The sequence below is a fragment of the Melanotaenia boesemani genome, chromosome 3 (genome assembly GCF_017639745.1).
Source record: "Melanotaenia boesemani isolate fMelBoe1 chromosome 3, fMelBoe1.pri, whole genome shotgun sequence".
NCBI lineage: Eukaryota > Metazoa > Chordata > Actinopteri > Atheriniformes > Melanotaeniidae > Melanotaenia > Melanotaenia boesemani.
Window position 1 is genome coordinate 21465573 of NC_055684.1, and position 24392 is coordinate 21489964.

At 39.3% G+C, this 24392-nt stretch overlaps 1 protein-coding gene across 3 annotated transcripts in view; it reads right to left on the reverse strand.

Moving 5' to 3' along the window:
- Window positions 1-2909: 2909 nt before the first annotated feature.
- asic1b (acid-sensing (proton-gated) ion channel 1b) overlaps window positions 2910-24392 on the reverse strand; it is a 195258-nt gene continuing 173775 nt past the window's right edge. For all 3 annotated transcript variants that reach the window (XM_041980549.1, XM_041980547.1, XM_041980548.1), the window contains 7 exons: window positions 19653-19803; window positions 18701-18757; window positions 18067-18220; window positions 6278-6369; window positions 5893-5972; window positions 5227-5328; window positions 2910-4514 (listed from right to left, as the gene is read on the reverse strand). In XM_041980549.1, the coding sequence (XP_041836483.1) occupies window positions 4419-4514; window positions 5227-5328; window positions 5893-5972; window positions 6278-6369; window positions 18067-18220; window positions 18701-18757; window positions 19653-19803 (732 nt within the window). In that variant the 3' untranslated portion in view covers window positions 2910-4418. The remainder of the gene's footprint in view (window positions 4515-5226; window positions 5329-5892; window positions 5973-6277; window positions 6370-18066; window positions 18221-18700; window positions 18758-19652; window positions 19804-24392) is intronic.

The following is a 24392-nucleotide window of genomic DNA, read 5'->3' on the forward strand; positions in this document are numbered from 1 at the left end:
TGTTGTGGTGGATGCAGTGTGTGGCAGCAATGTCTTGCTGAAATATGCAAAAACTATCCCTGAAAAAGATGTTGGGAACATATGTTGCTCTAAAACCTGTGTATTTTTCACCATTGATGGTGCCTTCACAGATGTTAAAGCTGTCCACACCATTAATGCAACCCAATACCACCAGAGATACAGGCAGTTGAACTGTCTGATAATAATAAGCTGGATGGCCCCTCGACTCTATAGCCTGAGATTTGGCCTCCATGGTCTCCAAAAAGAATTCAAAATTTTCCACTTTGCATCAGACAATTCTAAATTAGCTTTAATCCATAGAAGACAACAACTAGATGGTGTTTACATATGGGTTCTTCTTTACATGATTGAGATTTAACCTGCATTTGTGGATCGCACAGTGAGCTGTTCATAGACATTTCTGGAAGTGTTCCTGAGATCATGCAGGATTTCTATGATAGAGGGATTTCTCAGTGTAGGTGGTGGGATCTTTAAACTGAATTTTAAGTTCATGAACATTTTTGTGAAATTGTTACACAAATTTAGACACAGTTGGTCAGAAATGGATGAACCATTACACCTGAGAGCCTCTGCCTTTCTGAAATTCTCCTTTAATTCCCAGTTATGCAACTGACCTGTTAACATTTTGACCTAATTATTTGTCAGATGTTCCTCCAGTTGTTTATCTGTGCCATTTACTTTTCCATTCTTTTGTTGCCTTACTTTTTGGGATGTGTTGCTGTCATCAAATTCAAAAAGCTAATATTTTCCATGAAATGGTAAAATATCTCAGTTTTAACACCTAATATGTTGTTTATGTCCTATTGGGAACAAAAGTATTGGTTTATGAGATGCATATCATTAAATTGTTTTTGTTTACATTTACACAGCATCCAAACTTTTCGGAATTGGGGTTGTAATCTATTTGTTTATTTATTTTCAATAAATGCTTTACCTCATATGTTTTAATAGTATAATACATTGTCCAATGGAAGTAAAAAAGAATATATACTTAATTTCCTCCAATGTCATTATTTGCACATTAAGGTCAAATTTAGTTCTAAACAATAAAAGCAGTTCTGCAATAACAGTAATTCAAACAAATAACAACACAGTGTGAAAACAAAACACTAGCACTGGTAAAATTAACCCAGTGCATGTAACACAGGTAGATCCATCCTGACCCATTGATTTTAAGCCTGAGTTCATATTGGGAGTGACACATTATGTGGTCCACAGGATTGTGCACCAGGAGTGTAATATCTGTCGAAGTCAATAATGAGAGGAAATAATGCGATTAAAAAGATATTAGCTCTCATTTGAAGAGCCTGCCTTCGAGTGCATGTACTGTTACGAAAGATGGCAAGATTAAACTGTCAGATGTGGGTGAAAACATGAGTTTCATTAAAGTAAAACAACAAATATTTGAGACTCGTTGTGTATAAATGGCCCCCTGTAGATTACAGCCAGCTGCCTGTGGTGATTAGCTGAGGGTGTTTCGGTCTTTTAAGAAGGGCAGACAGATCTCATTATAGGAGCATCTGCTACTTTCATTGTCTGCAGATTGGCTGTGTGTCAATCAGTAAAGGGAGAGCAAGGAGGGATCAGTCATTGCTGATCTTTATACCTGGGAGGGAATGATTCCACATATTGATTTAACCTTACAAAGAGAGGAAGGATGCTACTGCCATGATTTCAGGTTCTACTAAAATCATGGGAAACTCAACAATTAAGATCCCCAAAAAGGAAAGTCATGTCAATCTGCAATTTTTGGGAGCGATTTTCAGTTAGTCTCAACTCCTGCTGGTGTTACCACCTCCCACGCACGCTCCCCCCCACCTGCCTTACCCATGAAGACTTATCAGGATGCAGCAAGCATCTCCTGGAGGATTTCTGTCACTGGGAGACAGCTCTTCTGTATCCTGACCCTCCTTTCACTTGTCTGAGTTGCTGGTTGTCACTGAGACAAGGACACAAGTGCCAGCCTAAATGAACAGCTTCATTTTTTTTTCAATTTCTTGATTAATTTTGGATCTTGGCAGGCTCTACCAAAAATAATAAAACCATCAGTGGACAAAATCATGTTTCAGATATTCAAAACAGGAAAATCTTCACAAGATCTAACTCATTCTTCATCATAACTCATTTGAGCTTTAAGCTTATATATTAAAGTGTGGTTACCAGCTGAGGTTTTTCCTCTGAAATGAAAAATGATTACATCCGATGATGAATGCTGGGCACTTTAAAAGAAATCTTAAAAGAATTATAAGGCAAAAGCAAACTCCTCATCCTCGTTTGACCCCTGATTTGCAGTAGCGGTGGATTGACGTGCAGCTGACCAAGCGACAAACAGGATTTTTGTTTAAGGGCTGTAATATTCACAGGGTCATGCATCACAGAGCTGCTTTTCCACTGCAGAAAACGAGAGAAGTCACCCAAAATGAGCAGCTGCTGGCTGATTGACAATCTTGATTAAACTTGTATTGGCTGTGCGGGATATTTCTAATCCACCCTTTTGTCATCCAGCAGCAGAAACTATAATTACATTTCAACCCGTAAAAGGTAAAAAAAAACAGCAGTGCTGTAGCCTGCAGCTGTTTAGTTTAGCACAAATGAATGGTTTACAAAGATAAGCAATATCTAGCTTAATACCATACTTCTGCCCCCAAACCCTTTTCTTAACACTGATTTAATTCCAAGAAAATGTTCAAGGCAAAGCACAAGATTACATGTTGATTAGAGGAAATAGCGAATTGCCTTGGATGATGTGTAATCAGATTTTTGAGAGCTACTCGTGGTAAAAATGAGCATTTACGCACTATCTGGAAATGAAAAATCAATTGTGTTGCCTCATAAATGATTCAGAGAGTAAATTTAGGGATAGGAAGAAAACCTCAGAAGACAAACAGTTTTCCAAAATGATATTTACATTTTATTTATGCTTTGATAACTAAATAGACCAGCCTATAACCTGGAGGATGGAGACAGGCAATATCGAGTATGTTTTATCTGAAAGAAAAAAATAACCAAAAAACAGTTGGATCAACACGATATTGATAATATGACAATATATCAAGAAGAATAGTACATTTTCTTTTACATCACCTCTACATACCGGCGGTATTGTGCTTTGATAAGACTTTTGCAACTAGAACACAGACACAGAAAAATTTTAACAGCCCCACAAAACTCCAAGGATTTCATCAATTAACTCTCAGAGCAAGAAAAACAAAACAAAAACAAAAAGAAAAAGGAAAAAGAAAACTTCACCTCATCTTGAGGCTGAGATAAGAGAAAATTAAGCTGAGTGAAGATTCTTCCACTCATCGGGCACGAGTGAGAATGAAAAACACTGATGTTGAGAAATGAAATCAGACATGGCTCATCCTTTGCACAATCAACAGCAAACACTCACCGGGCTGGGTACCCAAAAACCACTTTCACTCTTAACACACACACACACACACACACACACAAGCACACACGCACAGAAATATATGAACTGCTTAATTTTCCTTTTCCTGTTTATCACTGAGGCAAACTCGGTAATTATAATGTTTATATATATATATATATATATATATATATATATATATATATACATATATATATATATATAGATAGATAGATTTTAATATAAAGATATACAAATCAAACCAAAGCAGAAATGAAATGAAAAACATGCACTGGACAAATACAAGCATGCACTTACATGATGATGAGGCCTGAAATTTGTAGCGGCACATTTTAAACAATTGATGATGCACCCTCACCGCTGCCGCCATGAACCCCTGAAAGTTTCTCCTGTCTTACCCCGACTACACTCACTACTTACCAAAATACATTCTCAAACAAACTACACGCACGGCTGTCGTTTTATGACGCGTCGCAACAGAAACGCATGTTGCTACATGTACAGTAGAGTAAGCAGTATGAATATAGTCACATTTACAGGCGTTGTGTTCATTACAAGCACCTGTGTTATATACTGTAAAGGCATGGGGGCTTTTTTTCTGATCAGCTGTTTATGGTGAGATAACTGTACATCTTTCATTAATCATTTATAATTTTTTCTTTTAATTCTCTGAAAGAGTGGTTCAAGTTGGCAAGATTTTTCCATGAGTGTCTTTTGCGGCAGTATCCAGAGGAGAAAACAAATAGTTTTGAATGCTGCATGAAATGTTCTCATAAAAATCAACAGATACATTTTTTTTTAATATTCAGGGTTTCTTCTTCACTTGGCCATGTGTGAAAAATCTTTATCATGTTTGATTTGTCTGTTTTCTTCAGTTTTTATGTAAAAAGTGCCTCTTTTTAGATGTAGCGTCAGTTCCTCACTGTCCGTGCGTAGGATAGTTCTTGTTGTATGGTTGGCTTTGGTTGCATAAAATGCACTTTGATGCTTCACCAGGGTCTGCTCAGCAAGTGAAGTCTTCAAAGTTGCCCTGGCCTGGATGATGAGGTAGCATGTTCCCAGAAAATGTTGATGGTGTACGCAGGTTCTCACAAGGAGCCTGAGAGAGAAATGCAAGGAAAGAGAAGGTTTAAATGGCAAGCATTATAAAGTTGAAAAGAGAATAAAGACTGAGGGCAAAGGTGATTAGATTTGCAGCAGAGGGAGTATAAAATGTACAGATAGGGAGAAAATCTTGAAAACCTCAGAGAAAAACATGACATGAGCAACAAGCCTGGCTGAGACGGGGAGAGGAAATAGATTCTTGAGCAATGCTCTGAAAAATAATGAAGGTGGATGGAAAGAGAAGACTACCAAGTGAGTCAGGATCAGAGGAAGAGAACATCTTTACTTTCTTCTCTGGCTCTGCTCTGATTTGCAATTAAAGCGAACTGGTTTCATTTATATTTAGATATAAGTAAGCTGTCACACCTTTCAAAGCTTTAATTCCGGCCTGTCCCTGCTGGTGCTATCCCACAGCTTTGATTTAATTCAAGCCACTTTTCACTCTCCTGCATCTCTCTCTCTCAATTTTCCCTCCTACTCAGCCCAATCACTTTTTCTTTTTTTTTTTTTTAACTCTTATGTCTTTTTTCCCCTCTCAAGTTTCCTCAATCTCTTCTCTCTTGTGTTTTCTCCTCCACCTCCCACCACTACCACTGTTTCAACCCGCTGGCTGTTAAGACCAGTAAAAACCAAAGAAGAGGAGATTGTGTTCCTGTCAAAGCAAAGCGGGTTAACATAGTCAAAGTATTGAGCAGCAGCCCACTGACATGGCGCTTCACATCATCCAGGCTCAGCACAGCTCCCCGGTCATTGTTGTTGCGGCTTTTGTGTTTCTTCTTCATGCATCTGCACAGATTGTACTTGATCACCTGAAAACAGATAAGAACACCCTTACTTGCTTAATCTTGCATATTATTTTATCACAAGATCACCCAGTTATTCTTTTTTTCTTTCTTTATTGGGGTGTTCATAATGTAAACCCACATACTTGTATCAGGCAAGCTGGAATGTAGATAAGAGCAATATCATGTATCTATAAGTAAGTTTCTCAATCGATCCTGAACTGGAGCAGAAGCTCAGTCCATCTCACACATGCACTAATATTGTTAATCAAAAACACACAAAAACCCCACTAATCAGTGGAAGCAGAAGACAAAGCCCAGATGAAGCATGTAGCAGATGATGAGAATAGACAGAGACGTCCTGATTAATGTAATATATAACACATCCAAAATGTTAATGTATTCACATTGTTGCCACTGCCATTATGTATGCAATGTGTAGAGACGGGCTGCAGGGTTGTGGGGGGACAAAGCATTCATCATTCTCACCACGACTCATCTTAATGTGGATGGTAAAATTGTGCAAAAAACATAACGTGTAAAGAAGTAGGTCATGTAAGAGAGTCCTGTTGATGATGGGAGATATTTTACCTCATACAGATAGTCAAAAAGCTCAAGAACAGTGAGGATACTGGCCCCGATGAAGAGACCCATCTGACCACCGATATCACCTGAAAAGACAAATAAGAAAGAACTAAAATAAATAAATGATAGTAATGATGTCTGTGCATCACATGTCTGTGCAGTTAAACATGCTTTCAGTCTTAATATATAAATGATAAAAAAATGAAACAGGAAACAGACTTGCAGTTTAAAAACAATAGATTAGGGAGACAGTTTTGTGTCTCTTGGGGCCTGAACACCTATTAAAAAATGCAAGCACTACCGCTACTGTCACTGTAGATAAAAAGCATTTGTCATTCTGCATACTGCATAACATCTAGTCTAGCTGCATAACATCTAGCTGTTTCCTTACCCAGAAGGCCTGCCAATTCATAGGCTTTCTTTTGCTCAATGGTTTCATAGTTCAGAGCTTCAAAGTAGATATCCAAAACCAAAATGTTTTCACTGTAAACAGAAAGAGAAGAACACAAGTCTAAGAGTACATTTTCAAACTGCTCAGTTAACATGTTATCCACGTTTCTGTCAGTGTATCCTCAAGCAGAGGAAGATGATGGGTGAAACTGACATTTTCTGCAGATAACAGAGCAAATGTGTCAAGCTGAGCAAATAGACTGCCACTGCTAACTAATTTCCTCTTGGTAGGTCTGGTCATTGAGGAATACAAGGGAAATGATGACACTTGTTTGATTTCATACTGTGTTTGTGTCTAAAACTAAAGACTAAATAGAGAAGAAAAAAGGGGTTAGTGTAAGAGCCCATGGCAAGACAGACACACGTTTTGATTCTTGATTATCCTGTCCAAGGGTAAAGTCAGACCCTATTGAACTGAGTTCAAAACCACAACTTGGCTTTGCACTTTTTTCCCGTTCCTACTTGGCTTTCTAATTACTTAGATCTGAGTCAAGACAAGTTATGATCTGTCAGTGCCAAAGATACTCTGGTGAAGTTAAAAGATGACTTTAAATGATTAAATGTAAATTACAGACTGAAATGTAAACACACTCATTGATATATACACATAGATAACGAGGACACACAAAAATAACATTCTCACAATCTGACTTTATTAAAAAGACGTAATCCCACATTCTTATACACGCCATCTTAAGTATTGATTGCACACTTAAATACTTACTGAGTTAGTTGTTCCTAACCTTTTTCTTCAGCACACCCTAATCAAATTGTTAACAATGGCTGTGTTCCATTAAAGGAAAATACATGGACATTTCAGTCTGGGGCCTCCTTTGTCTTGTGTTGGGTGTGAAATATTTATAATTGAACCTATAATGAATGAGTACATCATGATTCTCAACTGCTAAAGAGCTCCACTGTGATAACACAAGATGACTGTGGGGCAAAACAGTGTTTGTATTTGAGGTTTTCTAGTTAATTCAAAATGCTGCAGAGTCCTGACTGGTCGCTAATTGAGAGACCTAGTTGCTCATGCCTTAGCATCCATACATTAGATCTCTGTGAAATTTAGAATATAATTAAATTCTTTTCTTAATTCATTCAAAGCTTTGAATAGCATAAGCTTAATCTTGTCTGAAAGAGATTATTGTCCCTTATTTCCCAGTAGAGCTCTTCACTCTAAGACAGCAGTTCTTCATGTAGTTCCCAGGGTTTCCAGGTCTATAAATGAGAGCCTTTCCTTTTTGTGAAACTGACTACCAATCACAGATTCCCTTTCCTTTAAGAAATTTTTATTTTATTTAATTTTGTTTCCTAATCTGTTTTGCATTATGTGCCTTAATATGCTGACTTAATTTACTTCTCATAAGGCTATTCACAGCAGGGATGGGTATTTTAAGTGATTTTTAAAAATCATCTGTTCAGGCCAATAAAGCTAAATTAGTAGATTAGTAATTAATCATAACGTCACAGTGATGTCATCATTATCAGAGGGAAATTGTAAAAGGCGTATAAAATGCTATTTGTAAGGTGCAGGCTCTAGTGGCCTTTTTTAGACAATAACTAGGTGGGAACAGGAGTTAGTAATAGGGGGTGACAATGCAACAAAGGAAACTGGGCTGGATGCATGGAGAAGCTGTGGCCTCTGTCTATGGGGCAGTTAACCCCACCAGGTGAGCGAAACACTGTGTCCAAAAGAGCATTTTCATTGTCTTTCTGTTCAGTTATTTTGCTCCTAAAGCTCAACAGTTTTGTGACAGCTTAGTAACTGTTGCTCCAGTATTGCTGCTTCCACTATAGGTGCAAACTTCAGCAGAAATAGTTGTTAGCCTTTACTGCTTGCGCCTCCAGATTGTGGTTGAAGCTGTGCTGTGTGTAAAGTGAAGGAGGTTAACCCCAAAGCTGCAGCTTTGGGGAAAGCAGACATGGGATTAGACTTTGAATCTGAGGAGCTGTGGCATTTATTGCTCAAAGTTGTATCAAAAACTGTACATTCGCCACTAAACAGGCATTTTCTCACAGCTAGCTTTCTCTGCTACAATAGTGTGCCCCGCTCAGACATGTACTGTATGTCAGACAGAGGGCTGCACGGGCAGATGGTGGGGGTGTCTCTCTCTGGTGCTCCACTACTTTATCAGGACTCACCCATAACAAAATTAAAGGTCAGTGACAGAAAATTTTAAAATAATAAAAACAGTTTTTCTATTGTTTTCTAATCACAGTAAAATAACTGTTATGTTTTTATTCTCTTAGAATGAGGCAATTATATCTACTTTCCATGGGTACACGTAAATGGAAGCTGCATGATGAGGGTGAAGGGAGAGTATTCATTTAGCTGCCATATGCAGTTTGTACCACTAGTTTTTTTTTTTAATATGTTGTTGTTTTAACATGTTTTTTAAATGTTTTTTTAGACATTAAATAAACCAAACAGCTCATAGGAAACCTAAAACAAACCTAAACCTAAATAAACCTAAGCTCCTAGAAGTTTATAGATTTGTGAAGTATTGCATTTATTAATATTTCTCAAAAAAGACAGATGTTAATTTTTTAAACAGCTTGCAATAACTTTTCACAATCTGACATTGACCACGCTTGAGTAAATCAGCACAATTATCAGTGGAAAAATGGAAAATGACAGCTGTGCTTTGGCATTATGTTTCCCTACCATTTTTCCTACCACTCACCAACTGATCCACTGTTGTTGATCAGTTGTTTTCAGTCATGTATGTAAAATATGTGCATTTCTGTACCCCCAATATGCCTCACCTCTAAAAAACAGTTCAAGAGAGCATGCAGTGAAAATGTCTTTTAAAACTGAGGAAGTTGTTCAAAATTTAGCTGTTGTAGGAGCCATATTAGTATTTGCATATTTATGAGGTGGCACAGGTGACATGCAGCATCAGCATCTGGGTGGTGGGTGTGGTGCTGTGGGCGTGTGTGTGTCACGAAGTTTGAAAGGTACCAATTCACAGGTGTTTTAGATGAATGGATGAGGAAGTGGGGTGAGCTCTGTGGTGGTCACATTTCTGTTGACTGTGTTATCACATAATATATAGCATAAGCCTGTTTCAGTCAGAATAACATTTACTCAGTGTCTGGATGTGTTTTGAAACAATGAATGGAAGGAATAAACGTATCGCTGCTGACACAGAAGTGGTTGAGAATATTTCGGAACTCGCGTCTGGCAGAAAACCCCGGGTTTAGCCCACAGCGGCCCTCAAACAAAGTTAATGTTTTGCCGCAACAACTTTGTCAACAGAAAGCCTGACTGTCAGAGACATTGTCACTTGGAAATATCACGTCTGGATTGCCTTGGATTTATTGCAATTGTTTCTGAGGAGAAAAGCTGCTGGATGAAGGAGACGCTATTGGAGCGCAAAGCGGCCTGTTACGTATGTTTACCGACAGCCTGGTACGGCGTTCATTCAGAAAATCGTGGATCTGAGGTATGGACACACACACAACAGATGCATGTGCGTGAAGACGGACATTTAACGCTGTACGCCTAAGGACTGAAATGGAGTCAAATGAATCCAAATCCATTTCTGGAGTTAAAGACAGAGAAGAGAAAAGACAGTCAAAGCTCACTGTTAAAGCTTTAGAAAATAAGATTGAAAAGCTTCAAAATGATTGCCAAAGAAAGGTCCATGAAATCAAAGCTGCGATAAAAACTATCAAAGAATTTATGCAAAACAAAGAAAATGTCCAGATTGTTCAGTCTCATTTCGATCATTTAAAACTTTTAATAGAATTTGTAACCCAGATTCATGAATTTGTGATTTCCCTGCTTCCGTTAGATGAAAAGGAGACACAAAATAAGTGGTTTTCAAGCATTTATAAATTTAACAATACATTTATAGATGACGTTGGAAGTTGGCTTTCAAATGCAGATGGACATTTATGCAATGATGCAGCTGCAAATGTACAGGAAATCCCTCATCCACAGCAGTCTCAGCCATCTTGTGTTGAATCTTCTGCAGATAAAAGTATAATTAAATCATGTGTTTCTCAGAACTCAAAGTGTAGAGATGAAAATGTTGTGACTGTAGATGATGTAAAGCCAGAGGACAGTGTTTCCAATGTTGGAAGCAAAGGATCAAGGGGAAGCCGATCATCTAAGAGCAGGTCACCTTCATCTTCAACATCTTCGGCACGCATTAAGGCAGAAGCAGACATGGCTGCATTGATGGCGCGTCAGAAAATGTTGAAACAAAAGCATGCTTTGGAAGAGCAAGTGGAACAGCTCAGGAAAAAGAAAGAAGAACTGAATTTAGAGACGGAAATAGCAGCATCAATGGCTAAAGTGAAAGTGTTACCGCAGGGCTCTGTTTGTTCTCAAGCAACAGATGCTTCACAAAATGGATCAGATGGAATGAATTCATATCTTGAGAAAGAACAAAGGAAATCTCAAACATTAAATGTTGATGTTAAAGCATTTGTGCCTTTAACTGGACAACCATCTTATGACAGTGTTCCAGCTTGGCAGTCTTATTCATATCTGGGCGCCCGCCTTAAAGTAAATAAAGTTGATGAACAGACTCAAGACACATCTACAAAGCAGGTTAACTCAAAGATGCAGCAAGATGGAGTTAAAACTATGAGTCAATCTTGCTCCCAGTTAACACGTCAAACACATTTATCATCAGTTGGTGAAAACAGGCAATTAATTACAGTGTTGGAAAAACAAAATGAAATTACATCTTTATTGGTTGTTCAACAGTCCTTATTTTCACTTCCACGAAGGGACATTCCAATATTTGATGGAGATCCCCTTCAGTACAAGAACTTTATGAGTGCCTTTCAACATAGTATTGAATCTAAAACACACAGTGCAAAGGATTGTCTGTATTTCCTGGAACAATACACCAGAGGTCAGCCTCGAGAGCTAGTGAGAAGTCGTTTTTACATGCCCAATGATTCTGGATATGTCAAAGCAAAATTGTTACTTCAAGAACACTTTGGCAGTTCACTGAAAATAATCTCTGCTTACATGGATAAAGTTTTATCCTGGCCAGTTATAAAGTCTGAAGATGTAAAGACTTTGCAAGTATACAGTTTTTTGCTTAGAGAATGCTGCAATGCTATGGAGGACACTGAGTTTATGCATGAGTTGGATATTCCTGGCAATATGCAAATGATTATCAGGAAATTACCATATAAACTGAGAGACAAATGGCGAAATGTTTTTTGTGATATACAGGAGAAGTTTCACAGAAGAGCTATCCTTCATGATCCTTCGTGATATTGTACAGTTCATTGAGAAGCAAATAAAGATAGCGAGTGACCCACTGTTTGGTGATATTCAAGATTCTTCTTCACCAAGGAGGAATAGTGGAGCCCCTAAAACACAGTCACGCTCAAAGATTAAAGGAAGTAGTTTTGCTACCACTGTTGAAACAACGGAGAAGAAGGTAGACCCTGGGATTAGGAGAGAGTCAGACTCACTTGTTGTTAAGAGCTGTCTTTTTTGTGGATCAGGACATTGTTTGGATGTATGTCCTTTACTGGAAAGGAGGATGCATGTGGAGAAGATGACATTTCTGAAAGAGAAAGGGGTCTGTTTTGGCTGTTTTTGCATTGGGTACATGAGTAAAAACTGCAGAAGAAGACTTCACTGTAAAGTGTGTGGTTCGAAACATCCCACTATGTTGCATGTCTTCCCCAAGTAAAGGGAAACTGGTCCAATCGAGAAGAAGGAGGGAGGCGAGACAACAAGTGCAAGGGCTTCAATTTCTGTTCAAACCAGTGGTTTAACTGGGGCCGGTGAGCGTGATTGTACTTTGTCGATTTTGCCAGTTCGGGTCAAGTCCAAGAAGAGCCAAAGAACAACAATAACTTATGCATTCTTGGACCCTGGTAGCTCTGCATCATTTTGTACAGAAGAACTCATGAGGAAACTGAATATTACTGGAAGAAGAACTAGCATCCTTCTGCGAACGATGGGTCAGGAGAAGGTGGTTGGAAGTAACATTGTGCCAGACCTGGAGATTGCTGGACTAGATGAAGACTTGTTTTGTGAATTACCTGACTTATACACACAGAGTAGCATGCCTGTACATCATAGCAATATCCCTCGTCGAGAAGATTTGTTAAGATGGCCACATTTGACACATTTGACGATTACAGAGATCAATTCTGGAATTGATTTGCTCATTGGAACGAATGTCCCTAAAGCACTGGAACCATAGCATGTCATAAGGAGTGTGGATGGTGGTCCGTATGCAGTTAAAACAATCCTTGGATGGACAGTAAATGGACCACTCAGAGCTGATGGTGGGGACACAGGAAAAATGCAGACAGGATGTCACTGTTAATAGGATATCTGTGTCTAGGCTTGATGATCTGTGGCAACAGCAGATGAAATTGGATTTCCCTGAATGTGTTCAAGATGAACAGCCTGGATGGTCAAGGGAAGATCATTGCTTTATGGAGTTGGTCACAGAGTTGGTCAAATTGGAAGATGGTTACTATGTCATTGGTTTACCTCTGAAGCAGATGGATTTTAAGATGCCAAACAACAAAAGGGTATCAGGACCTAAGTTTCTGCAGGAGCCTGAAAGGAAATGGCCACTAAATCCAGATGAGTTCAATAAGCTCACTTCAAATGATCCAGAGGTGAAGAGTTTTGTAACTGTGAATGCTACAGATGTTAGTGACCAGGTGGATCCACTCATGGGCTTCACTGATCATTTTTCTTCCTGGGTCAAACTGAAAAGGATGGTCGGTTGGCTACTCAGGTTCAAACGGTTGTTGTTGACGCTTGTTCAAGACAAAAAGCTACAGAAAGTTAATCTGACCAGTTCTGGTGATGGAGTGACAACTCAGGAACAATTGACAGAGATGGGTCTGCTCAAAATGCATGCTGGATCTGGTTCCTTGTCACCCAAGGAGTTTGAGAAGGCAGAAAATGCTATTCTTCGTTACTGTCAGTGGAAGAGATATCCACAAGAAGTGACAAGTTTGCAGAAAGGAGGAAATGTAAAGAAGACTAGCCATCTCTACAAGCTCAATCCTATTCTGGAAGAGGATGGTGTCCTACGAGTTGGGGGAAGGCTTAGTAGAGCAGCCATGCCAGCTGAAGCAAAGCATCCAGCTATTTTATCCAAGGATCTTCATATTTCTGAACTTATTCTACAACATGTGCATCAACTAATAGGTCATGGTGGACGCAATCACATGCTTGCTGAGCTACGACAAAGATTCTGGATTCCAGGTGCTAGCACTGCTATTAAGAAGACCATTTCCAAGTGTATTACTTGTCGCAGACTGCATGCTGCACCAGGATGTCAAATGATGGCAGATCTTCCCCTAGAGAGACTATGTCCAGATGAACCTCCTTTTACTCGTGTTGGGGTGGATTGTTTTGGTCCGTTCGAGGTTAAGCGTGGCAGAAGCATGGTGAAGCGCTATGGAGTCATCTTTACCTGTATGGCAACGAGAGCTGTGCATCTGGAGGTGTTGTCATCATTAGACACTGATTCTTTCATCAATGGACTACGAAGGTTCATCTCCAGGCGTGGGCAGGTGTTGGAACTACGTTCAGATAATGGGACCAACTTTGTTGGAGCTGAACGTGAGCTCAGAGAAGGAGTAAGCAAACGGAATAATGCTCACATCAGCGACACACTGCTTCAGAAGGGAATCAAGTGGATTTTAAATCCCCCTGCTGGATCTCATCATGGTGGAGTGTGGGAGCATCTGATAAAGTCTGTACGGAAGGCTCTAAACTCTGTGTTGAGGACCCAGAGTCTTGATGAGGAAGGTCTTCATACAGTTTTTTGTGAAGCTGAAGCTATTATTAACAGTCGCCCCATAACCAAAGCCTCCACTGATGTTCATGATTTAGAAGCTTTGACTCCAAACCATCTACTTCTTCTGAAGTCCAAGCCCTCATTACCACCAGGAGTTTTCACCAGGGATGACGTCTACGCTCGACGACGATGGAAACAAGTACAGTATATGGCTGATCTGTTATGGAAGCGCTGGTTGAAGGAGTACTTGCCTTAGCTTCAGGAGCGGCAGAAATGGCAGAGTATCAGAAGGAATCTTGTTCCAGGAGATATCGTCATTATCTTGGATGAGTGTGCACCCCGCAACTCATGGCTGACTGGTAGAGTTGTGGAGACTGTTCCTGATAAGGGAGGACTTGTGCGACAAGTTCGGATTAAAACTAAGACTAGCACTCTGAATAGACCTGTTACCAAAGTGTGCCTTCTCCAGGAAGCAGAGGAGCCGTAAACGTCCAAGTGGACTTCTTTCTTCTGGATGTTGAAGACTTTTGACTTTGACTGTTAAACTTGTTTATTTGACAAATCACTTGGGTTGGGTGTTGGACTCACAAGTAGTTGGTATGAGTTTGTTTATTATGATATTGCATTAGATTTGTCTCCTGTTACGGCCACAGCTTATTGCTTGCAGCTGCGGCTCATGCTGCCGCTGATTGCCAGTTTGGGAGGCTCTGTCTGGAGTGGCTGGAGCCGGCACACCTCCGTCCCCGCCCCTCTGATTGGCTTCTCTATGGACCAATCAGGCTGCAGCTTGTTAGAGGCTGAGGCTGAAAAGGCTGCAGCCGAAGCCAGTCAGGGGGGGGAGGCTGGATTGGCACAGGCTGCGTCCCCTCACTTTGTGCACTGGGTGTGCTTGTGGTATCAGGGCGAGACTGGTTAGCGCAGGTGGTCTCGTCCTGATCGTGACAGAAGTTCTGGTAGCATGGCTTACTGAGTGTTCGCTGTGCTTTGTGTGGGTGAATCATTTGGTGGCAGACCATGGATTGTGCACAGCAGGATGAGTCCTGGCTGTGGTGCGTCCCATGTGGGGACTTCGAAATGGTTCTGTTTTAGTTAGATTCACCAGTTCTACACTCAGTTTAGTTTAAGCTTTGCTACACTTTTCTTTGTTCTGTCATAGTGGGTGTTTTGTGTTGGGCTAGGTTAGCATTTTGTTATGTTGTGATGACGGTCACCCTTAGCTTATGGATCTGCTGCTTTTTATTTGGTTTTAGGTTTTACCCCGAGTGGCAGTTATGTTGTGGTTTGCACTTTCTTTCAGCAGGTCCGCTAACCCCAGCACTTGTTTATTTTGTGTATTTTTGTTACAGGTTTCACTCACTGTTCATGGGGTTTTAATAAAATGGTTTTATTTTACTTTACCATCTGTCCCCAGCGTCATCTTTTGTTGCGCCCAATCATACCCCTATATTGGGTCGTAACAGTCTCCTGTAGATTTGTGTCCATGTTGGTGATTGGATAATTATTGTTAAATAATTAGGGGCCGGAATGTAGGAGCCATGTTAGTATTTGCATATTTATGAGGTGGCACAGGTGACATGCAGCATCGGCATCTGGGTGGTGGGTGTGGTGCTGTGGGTGTGTGTGTTTGAAAGGTACCAACTCACAGGTGTTTTAGATGAATGGATGAGGAAGTGGGGTGAGCTCGGTGGTGGTCACATTTCTGTTGACCGTGTTATCACACAATATATAGCATAAGCCTGTTTCAGTCAGAATAACGTTTACTCAGTGTCTGGATGTGTTTTGGAACAATGAATGGAAGGAATAAACGTATCGCTACTGACACAGAAGTGGTTGAGAATATTTCGGAACTCGCGTCTGGCAGAAAACCCCGAGTTTAGCCCACAGCTGCCCTCAAACAAAGTTATCGTTTTGCCGCAACAGCTGTTTTCATCAAGTTTGTATGTATCACAGTTGTAAAGTACACATCAAGCATTAATGGAAACTTGACTAAAATAATCTTTAGTCTTCTCTTTCATCCATGGTGCTCACCATGATTCTTTGACAAACTACTGCCCATACAAGAAGCAGGAAGGAAATATTACTCGTGTCAGTGGTTCAACATCAGCGTAAAAGCTATTCTCAAGTGTTTTCTTTATCAAAACAAAAAACATCTTAGGATGGAGACACGGGGTAGACTGGATTATTATGTGCAGTACTTTCAACCAAAACATCAGTACAGGACCTGAGTTTGACACCCACATATGAGAAGTGTGTTTCTTTTACTTGCAGAATGCATTCAGGCAAAAACACAGCAAGTTTACAAAAGATAGTTTCACCACTTCCTGGTTGGATTTGGGCAACAGAACTGAGTAAGAAACACCCTACTGAGCTTAAAAAATGGCTACATTGAGTTTTACACATGCAGTTGCCCTCATGAACACTCAAGGTCAAATATTGCCTGTGGATAATTGCAGGTCATCATTGCCTTAATTAACCAATCAACCCAAATCAATTTTCCTTTTTATTTTTACACCATTTTTACACCATTTGTTTTAGTTTACTATATAAAGCTTTTATTCACTACGTCCACTGCTTTAACCTTTCATGTCAAATGTATTAAGCTATTCCAAAATCTACAATACGTCCAATAAAGTTTTATTTAATCAAGCAGTCGCATTGTTTACATCGTAAAGTACTTGCACTTGCTCTTGTAGTCTTTGTAAATCAGATGTTAAAATACTACTGGTTGGGCTGGGTTGGTTTGTTATCATTGACGTTCCTGGGTATTTCCTTTCAATCTGTCCTCCGATGTGAGCTGTCACAAAGATGTTCGAATGCTTTCTGAATGTCAACTCTGATCAGATGCATCTTAGTAACCTGAAACGCATCTGATCAGAGCGTCTGTAACGCTGAGCAACCTCCGTTGGGAGTGGTTTCCAACAGGGAAGTCCAGTGTCAAACATTTCAGTTACACGCCACCAAACACTGTAGGGCGCAACACTTCAACTAAACAGCAAAGAAACAGATGGAAAGGTCAGACAACAACAGCAGCGGACAGCCTCCATCATTGAACACTTAGTTTCACTCCACCGCAAAGCAAATCTTTGTCCACTTTGACCTCTGTCTCTTCCACAGCAGAGCAAAGTTAAAGGGCCGACGACAGCACCCTCACTACCAAGAGCCGCCCACAGCTCAGACTGTTCTAATAGTCAACATGGCAGCAAAACCTTATATCATGTAGACATGTGTTTGTAGCAAGCATGTAAAAATATGTCCACAGCTTAAGTCTGTCGGATCTTTATCAAACTTCAGCTATATTCTTTTTAACAGATGTTAACTTTTTTTTTGGAGAGCTGCCACACATATTGCTGTTGTTCAGTATTCTGCAGATGGTTGACAATTTTAACAATGTGAGTGTAGTTGAGTTATTTAGAACTAACCTTGGTTACTTTTTCTCCTGGCTGAATATTTCACACTATGCTGTAGGTAATCTCTGCTGACCGACAGCTCCAAGGGAGGGAAACAATGTTTTTTTTATTTATTTTGTCACGGTGTGTTCATGTCTTAGAGCTTTACATTGAGAATAGAGTTTAGGTAACAAACTGAAACTACCAAATATAATTAATAATATAAGAAAGATGAGCAAAGCTGATGGATTGTGGGACTAAATACTATAAAGTTTTGCAAGGTGACGAGGCAATATACTGTGTAAAACCATGTCAGAACAAACATCACAAACTGTCTTCACCAAAACTTGATACAAGGCAATACTGAGTCCCCAACAAAGATTAAATGCACATATTCATCTTTTACTATTGATGCACTTAAATAACAGAGAGGTGAAGCAGCTTTTCAGCCAGCAGGGTAAAGCTGATCGCAAAGAACAATATCAATGTGATAATATACAAAACAGAATAAAAAAAAAAAAACAGTAGATGGGAACAATGAAAAAACTAATGCTAAATAGGGGTAAATAAGATATAAAAATATGACTTACGCTATGTACTGCTCTGTCTTGTTGAATTTCTTGGCAAGGTATTTAGCTGAGGCTTTGCTGGGTATCTTGACAAAGGACAGCTCTTTTCCATAACGCGTCAAATTGCATGGCGTCTCACACACACAGTAGTCATTGTCTTTCTCAACGAGAAAGTCTGAAAAATGAGAACGACAGAAGGAGAAAAGAAAGGCAGAGACAGATAGACATTGGAAGAGTGAAGGGGGACAAATACATTATTGTTGATGCAAGATGAAAAACAAAATGCCAGTAGAGTGAAGGCTGTCAAAGAAAAGAGTGACCCCAGAGACCCTTATAAGAAAGATAGAAAGATAAAAGATATGAGACATATGCTGATAGAGTCAGAGGACAGCAGCAGCAAAAGGCCGACATGTTTGAAGGTGTAATGAAGGAGCAAAAGATGGCGAGTCGGAAAGAAAACAAGCAGCCGACATGAAAGGCCTGAACGGTTTCAGCCGATGGGGCGACAAGAGTGTGTGAAAAGGAGAGCCACAGTGTGAAAATCATACTGAAGGAGCAATATTATCTGTTATCAGCTTGGATCAGAAGCTCGGAACAGTGGGACGTGTGCCAAACAGTGTACATCCACAAGCATCGTGCTGGTTTATCTCCTTACCGAGGGCAGGATCTGCACACTCCTTGTACTGCTCCGGGGTGCAGTAAGGGGCATCTCCTGCAGACAGGCAGAATAAACACAATGCTCTCAGTCTGAACAAAAAGAGGGTTTCAAAGGAGCATGGAAGACAGGAAGACCTGGGTCTATAATTCATTTTGTGTCAGACTGTCATTACTGTCCTTATCACAACTGGATATTCATCAAAATTTTGATCAAATCACATAATTGATTTCATTCATCATCACCTTCAGCCTCTGTCAACCCTGTTTCCATCTGTCTTAACTCTGGCAGTTGAACCCTTCTTCCCAGTCTATCAGGACAACATAGGATAAAGACATAATGTGGATGTAGAGGAAATTACTTCCTTGCTGCAATAACTCACTGCATTTTCTTTAAAAATCCCCCAGTGACGGGGAGATTGAGAGATGAACTGGAGTAGAGCGCAGTCCTGGGGGAAGAGGATTTTAACTGGGGAGTTCTCTGTAGACTCACAAAAACATCTGCACAATCACAGCAAGATAGTGGCTAATCCTGATTATCACACAGACAGATTGTCAGGCTACTCTGTGACTGAGGACAGAGACATTTTTACAAGGTAGGTGAGGGAAAGCTAACAGAGGCCAAATCCAAATGTTTCCTCTGTGCCAAGCTCTTTTTCAATTTGCCATCTGAGATCCCACACAGTGATTAAACACAAGAGGGAGACAGCAAACACCAGCTTTAATCACTGCACAAACACAAAGTGAAAATAGTTGAGTTTTCTGATTCACTAGAGTGTGAAAGTATCTGATATTTTGCAGTAGCTGCCAAAAAGCCGTTTGCTCCTCGAGTAGCTTTTGTCACCGCGGCTTCACATGAAAGTGTTTTCAATGAGATTACAGCAACAGCTTCTACAGCACTTCACTGTTGCATAAATGTGAAAATATCGCGTCTGTGTGCAGCGCTAAGATACCAGGCATGTGGACCATCCTGCAGTTGCAGTTCTCCACCAGGTATCGGGTCTCACAGTCGATCCTGCAGGCCGTGATGCTGTACGAGTTGAAGAAGTCTGAGTCCATTGGTGTGGACTTGCAGTCCCCCCACGGAGGAGGAAGGTATGTCAGCTGAAAGAGAGGAAGAACCTCTTTAGTCATAAAGTGCAAAACATCCTGTCTGTGAGCTGAAAATGCAGCCATTTGACTTTACTTTCTGTAAGCAAGAAAACAAACCTGTTACTCCGTCCAGCCACATCTACAGTATTTGGCATAAGGGACGAATTTTGTCCTTACTACATAGTGAATACATCTGTACAGTGTTGGTTATTGTGGAAGCTTGTCTCCTACGCTCTCCTATTTCTAGTCTCCCTCTGTGCTTTCATTGTACTGCCCACTCCTCATGCAGAAGCTGAATAGTATCAGCTGTGATGCAGAGCTGTGATGTTGTAAGAGTTCCACTTTTCGCAGCTTTTCTGTAGCCATAATGCCATGTGCCTCATGTTCCAACAACATAATGTACATTTTATATCATTCTTGTGCAACCTCTGCAAAAACTTAATGAACCAAATGATCAAACATACAGACTCTGCCTCGATCAGTCCTTAGCTTAATCTTGCACACAGGCATCTGTTAATCTGTTACGTTGCTCTGTATATTTGCATACTTGGACTCGAGATGTATAGTTTTTTTTTCATGCATTTATTGCATGTTTTTATCTTAACATATAGCATTTTACCAACAAACTTACCAACACATCAAGCAATTACTGTGTATATGTTATATTGTATTGCATACATTTTAACAGAGCTAAGGCATGATTAAGCTTTTTCTTTCTTGTTTTTTTTTTTTTAAGCTTTATTCTTCTTCATCACCTACCTCAGTCCTACTAGGTTTTATTTTTACCAGATGCGCTGTGTTATTTTTATTATTTAATATTATTATACTCATTTAGCTGCAAAGGTTCTTAAGCAGATGCTTTTCTCAAAGCAACTAACATCTGAGTAGGCAGTAGTGTTAAGGGTTTTACCCAAGGACCCAACCGGAATGTGTTAATGTTCGCCCCATTGTAATATGTCCACTGTGGGACTCAAACTCAGGTCTTCTGCATGGGACAGGGGTGACCTGCCAACTGAACTGTCCCATTGCTATGCCTAGTTTCTGGATTTCCATTTTATGAACTATGCCTTGGTTTTAGGTTTTATCAATAAAATAACTCCTGCCTGTGACCTTGTGTTTGGATTCAACAAACCAACTGTGACAGTGTCCTATGATTTCCAGCTGGCCTGATTAGGTTACCATTGTTAGGAAGAGACTTGTCTTGGTGTTAGGGGCTGTGTCATTGCATGTCTGCACCATCGCTTCACTTTTCAGACTTATGAGAGGAACTAAAAAAACCAGTCTGTATGAATAAATGTAGATAGAAAATAGATATAATGTGGGGGGAATGGCACCACAGACAGTGAGCTATTTAGACCCACAAATGCTTAAGACTTGGCACTGGAATTATTGATAAAAATCTGATTTTCTGTGAGAGCTCAAACTGTACAAAAGATGCTACATAACATCAAACTCCATGAGTTGCATCCAAGAAAAAAAAGATAAATTAATAAATAAAAAAAAAGCTCTTGGAGCAAGTCTTTAGAATTAAACTTAGCTTAGATGACACTTTAGTTTGTGATTCTAAAGAGAACCGAAGAGTTAAGATAAACATTACTCCATCAGGTGAGAAGCAGTGTACACCCTGGATAGGCTGTATAAGTAATTGTTAATAAGTCATTGTAAAAAGATTTAATTTAGAATTATTTGATATTTCACTCCAATTCTATACTGTACATTTAGTTTAATCTTTAAACTGCATCCTTTGCTTTATTTATATCATTATTTTCCCATAACTCAATTTGTTCTGTTCCTTATTAAAGTTTGCATGTTCATACAATAAGCAGTTTGAAATACAGTTATTCTGTTTAGCATCAAAAAGAAAATATAGGAAGCTGTAATAAGCTTGACACTTTAATAAGATTTCTTTGGGCATTGCTTAAAACATAAAAAAACTAAACATGATTAATTTATTAGTTTTCTGGCAAACCAATCCATTTTTTTTTATTTTCAAGACATTTTAGTATTATATACAGAAAATAAATTAGTGTACAATACCTATATGAGCAGCTTACAAAAAGGACCAGACAACTAATAAGTTATCAGCAGCAAGTAATCACAGCATCGGGTGAAAAGAACAGCCTTCTATAAATAAGCAGATATGAATTAAGATGATGATGAGCATATTTCTTGACCACTGGAGAGATTAACAGCTTAAAGCGGTCTTATTTTCAGGCTTAGTGGCAGTGTCATAATAGAGTTGATATAAGAAAACAATTATACTAAATTTAATACAAAAAAACCCCCCAAAATAATGTTAAATATAAAAATATATGTGTTCTTCACCTAACTAAATCTGAATTCATCATGTTTATGCTTGAGCTTGCACCACACTGTTGATACAGTCAAAGTAAACTGGGATCTCTCTGCACGAATGTATTATGTGATTTGCATCTTACATTACAATATCTGCAGTACTCATTTACATTTAATCCAGCTTTAATAAAAATAGGTTGAAAATCCGATGCATTCAATGACGCAAGGGGCTATAAGAAAAGCCCATGTGTGTTTCTGTCTCATTGGTTTAAACTGTGCATCACTGGGTGCTCACACAGCAATAAATTAAAGGCCGCCATAGTGATTTAGGAACCTGTACTTTACAATTTGTACCAGAGTAGAATATGCAGCCAGGGCTTCTGCAATCTGGATTTGGTTACTAATAATGCAAGGCAATTTTCAGCATGCACAGAAAGTCTCCACAAACAGATACATACATACAGGGCATGGAAGAAAACCAGATAGCCTCGACTAAAACCTTATCAGGACATTTTAATGAGTCCTCTGATTAATTTTATATTGAGAACATTTCCCAAAGTCAAAAAGAACATAAAAACCATCAGAGCTGCATAGAATGAGCTAATCAATAAAAAGTGCATCACTACATGGACAAGAATCTAGTCCAAGTAGTGATGCACTAGAGGAGCTCCTCCAAAACATCTAGTCACTAGACTTTATTATGGCTCTTTTATCTTCAAAGTGTTCTATTTGTGTACATTTTCAAAAGCTCCATAAGATTTCTAAAACACTTTGTCAACATAATTTCCAGGTGGCTAAACACCTGCCAGTGTAGACAAAAGGGAGTTCAGCATTTAAGATTTGAGGACATTTTACTGTGTGCTTAGCTGTTTAACGACCACAAGAAAGAAAACAAATCATGATAAGATATTGACCTCGATTCTCCCTTTGTTAACTGAGCGAGACAGCAAATAAAAAGTAGAAAAAGAGAAAAATGCAGGTCCATTGGACGGCTAAGAGGAGGATGAAGGAAGATACTTTTTTTGCCTTTTATATTTAAGGTGGGGATATTGCAAATTTTTTTTATGGTATTAAGGTGAGTGACAGTTTGGCCAAATGAAAAGTCCCTGAAAGCTTTGCACACTGCTAAATGAGGGTGAGCAGAACGCATTAGATTAATGAAGAATGAACCAGCCAGACAATGGAATAAATAAGCACAAACAGAGAGAAAGAAAGCAGAAAGTTGAGAATGAGATTAACGAGAGGAATTGTAATGAATGTAGAAGAGGAAAAAAAGTGAGAGTCAATGAGAGACAGAAAAAAACAAAGAAGCATACACTACTGCAGACGCGACATTGGCAGCATGCAAAATCCTGCAGCAGCCTTCTGACACAGGAACACACTTTCTAGAAGTGTGGACGTGGAGGGACTGAGATCAGTCCAAAATCCTCCACTTTCTCTCCTCCATTCATTATGCATGGTTCTGTAGCATATTAGGTGCCAGAGCTAATGATTTGTCTGACTGCTAACTCACCATCATGCTCACAGAATTACTCACAGTTGAGAAGAATAACCTACATAGACTCCATTCCACTGAAAAAGACAGACTGTGACAATCCAATTGGACAAAGTTTCTATTTCTTATCTATGTTAAGGCCCCATCAGGCTAACTGATTTGAGGTCTAAAAAACCACTTTAAGTGCTATGTAACATTGGTGACTTAGTGTTTAAAATCTGCAGCCTTTTTTTTAGCCTCCTTCATACTAAAGAAGAAACAAAGAGCAACTGTGCTTTACTGATGGACGAGTTGGCACTAAACCCCTTTCCTTCCATGTGAAACACAGAAATGAATCAGAGGCAAAATAATGTTTTTAGCACGCTTTGGACGAATGAAAAGGATCATTGGTGCAAATAGGCAGGTTATACCAGAGTTAGGGCTAGGCAATATGGCCTATAACTGATGTCCCGATATTTTTTGGCTTTATCCTGATACACGATATTTATCTCATATATCTCAATGTTTTGAAATGTCCTGTAAAACATTGTGTACATGTTGAATTTAACATTATCATGCATAAAAAGACACCAGCGGGACTTAAGTAAACTCTGCTAAATTTAACTTTATTGTGATTTTTTATTTGACTTTTTATGTTGAACCAGGGACCTGAACTCATAAACCTATAATAAAAAACAATGCGTCTTGACGAATATATTTGGGGTGCGCCTCAATCCCCCAACAGCATCTTTTGCCACTCCTTAAAAATCAGGTTTGTTTATTTTATTTTGTATAACTACTACTTTGTTTTATGTAAAGCACTTTGAATTGT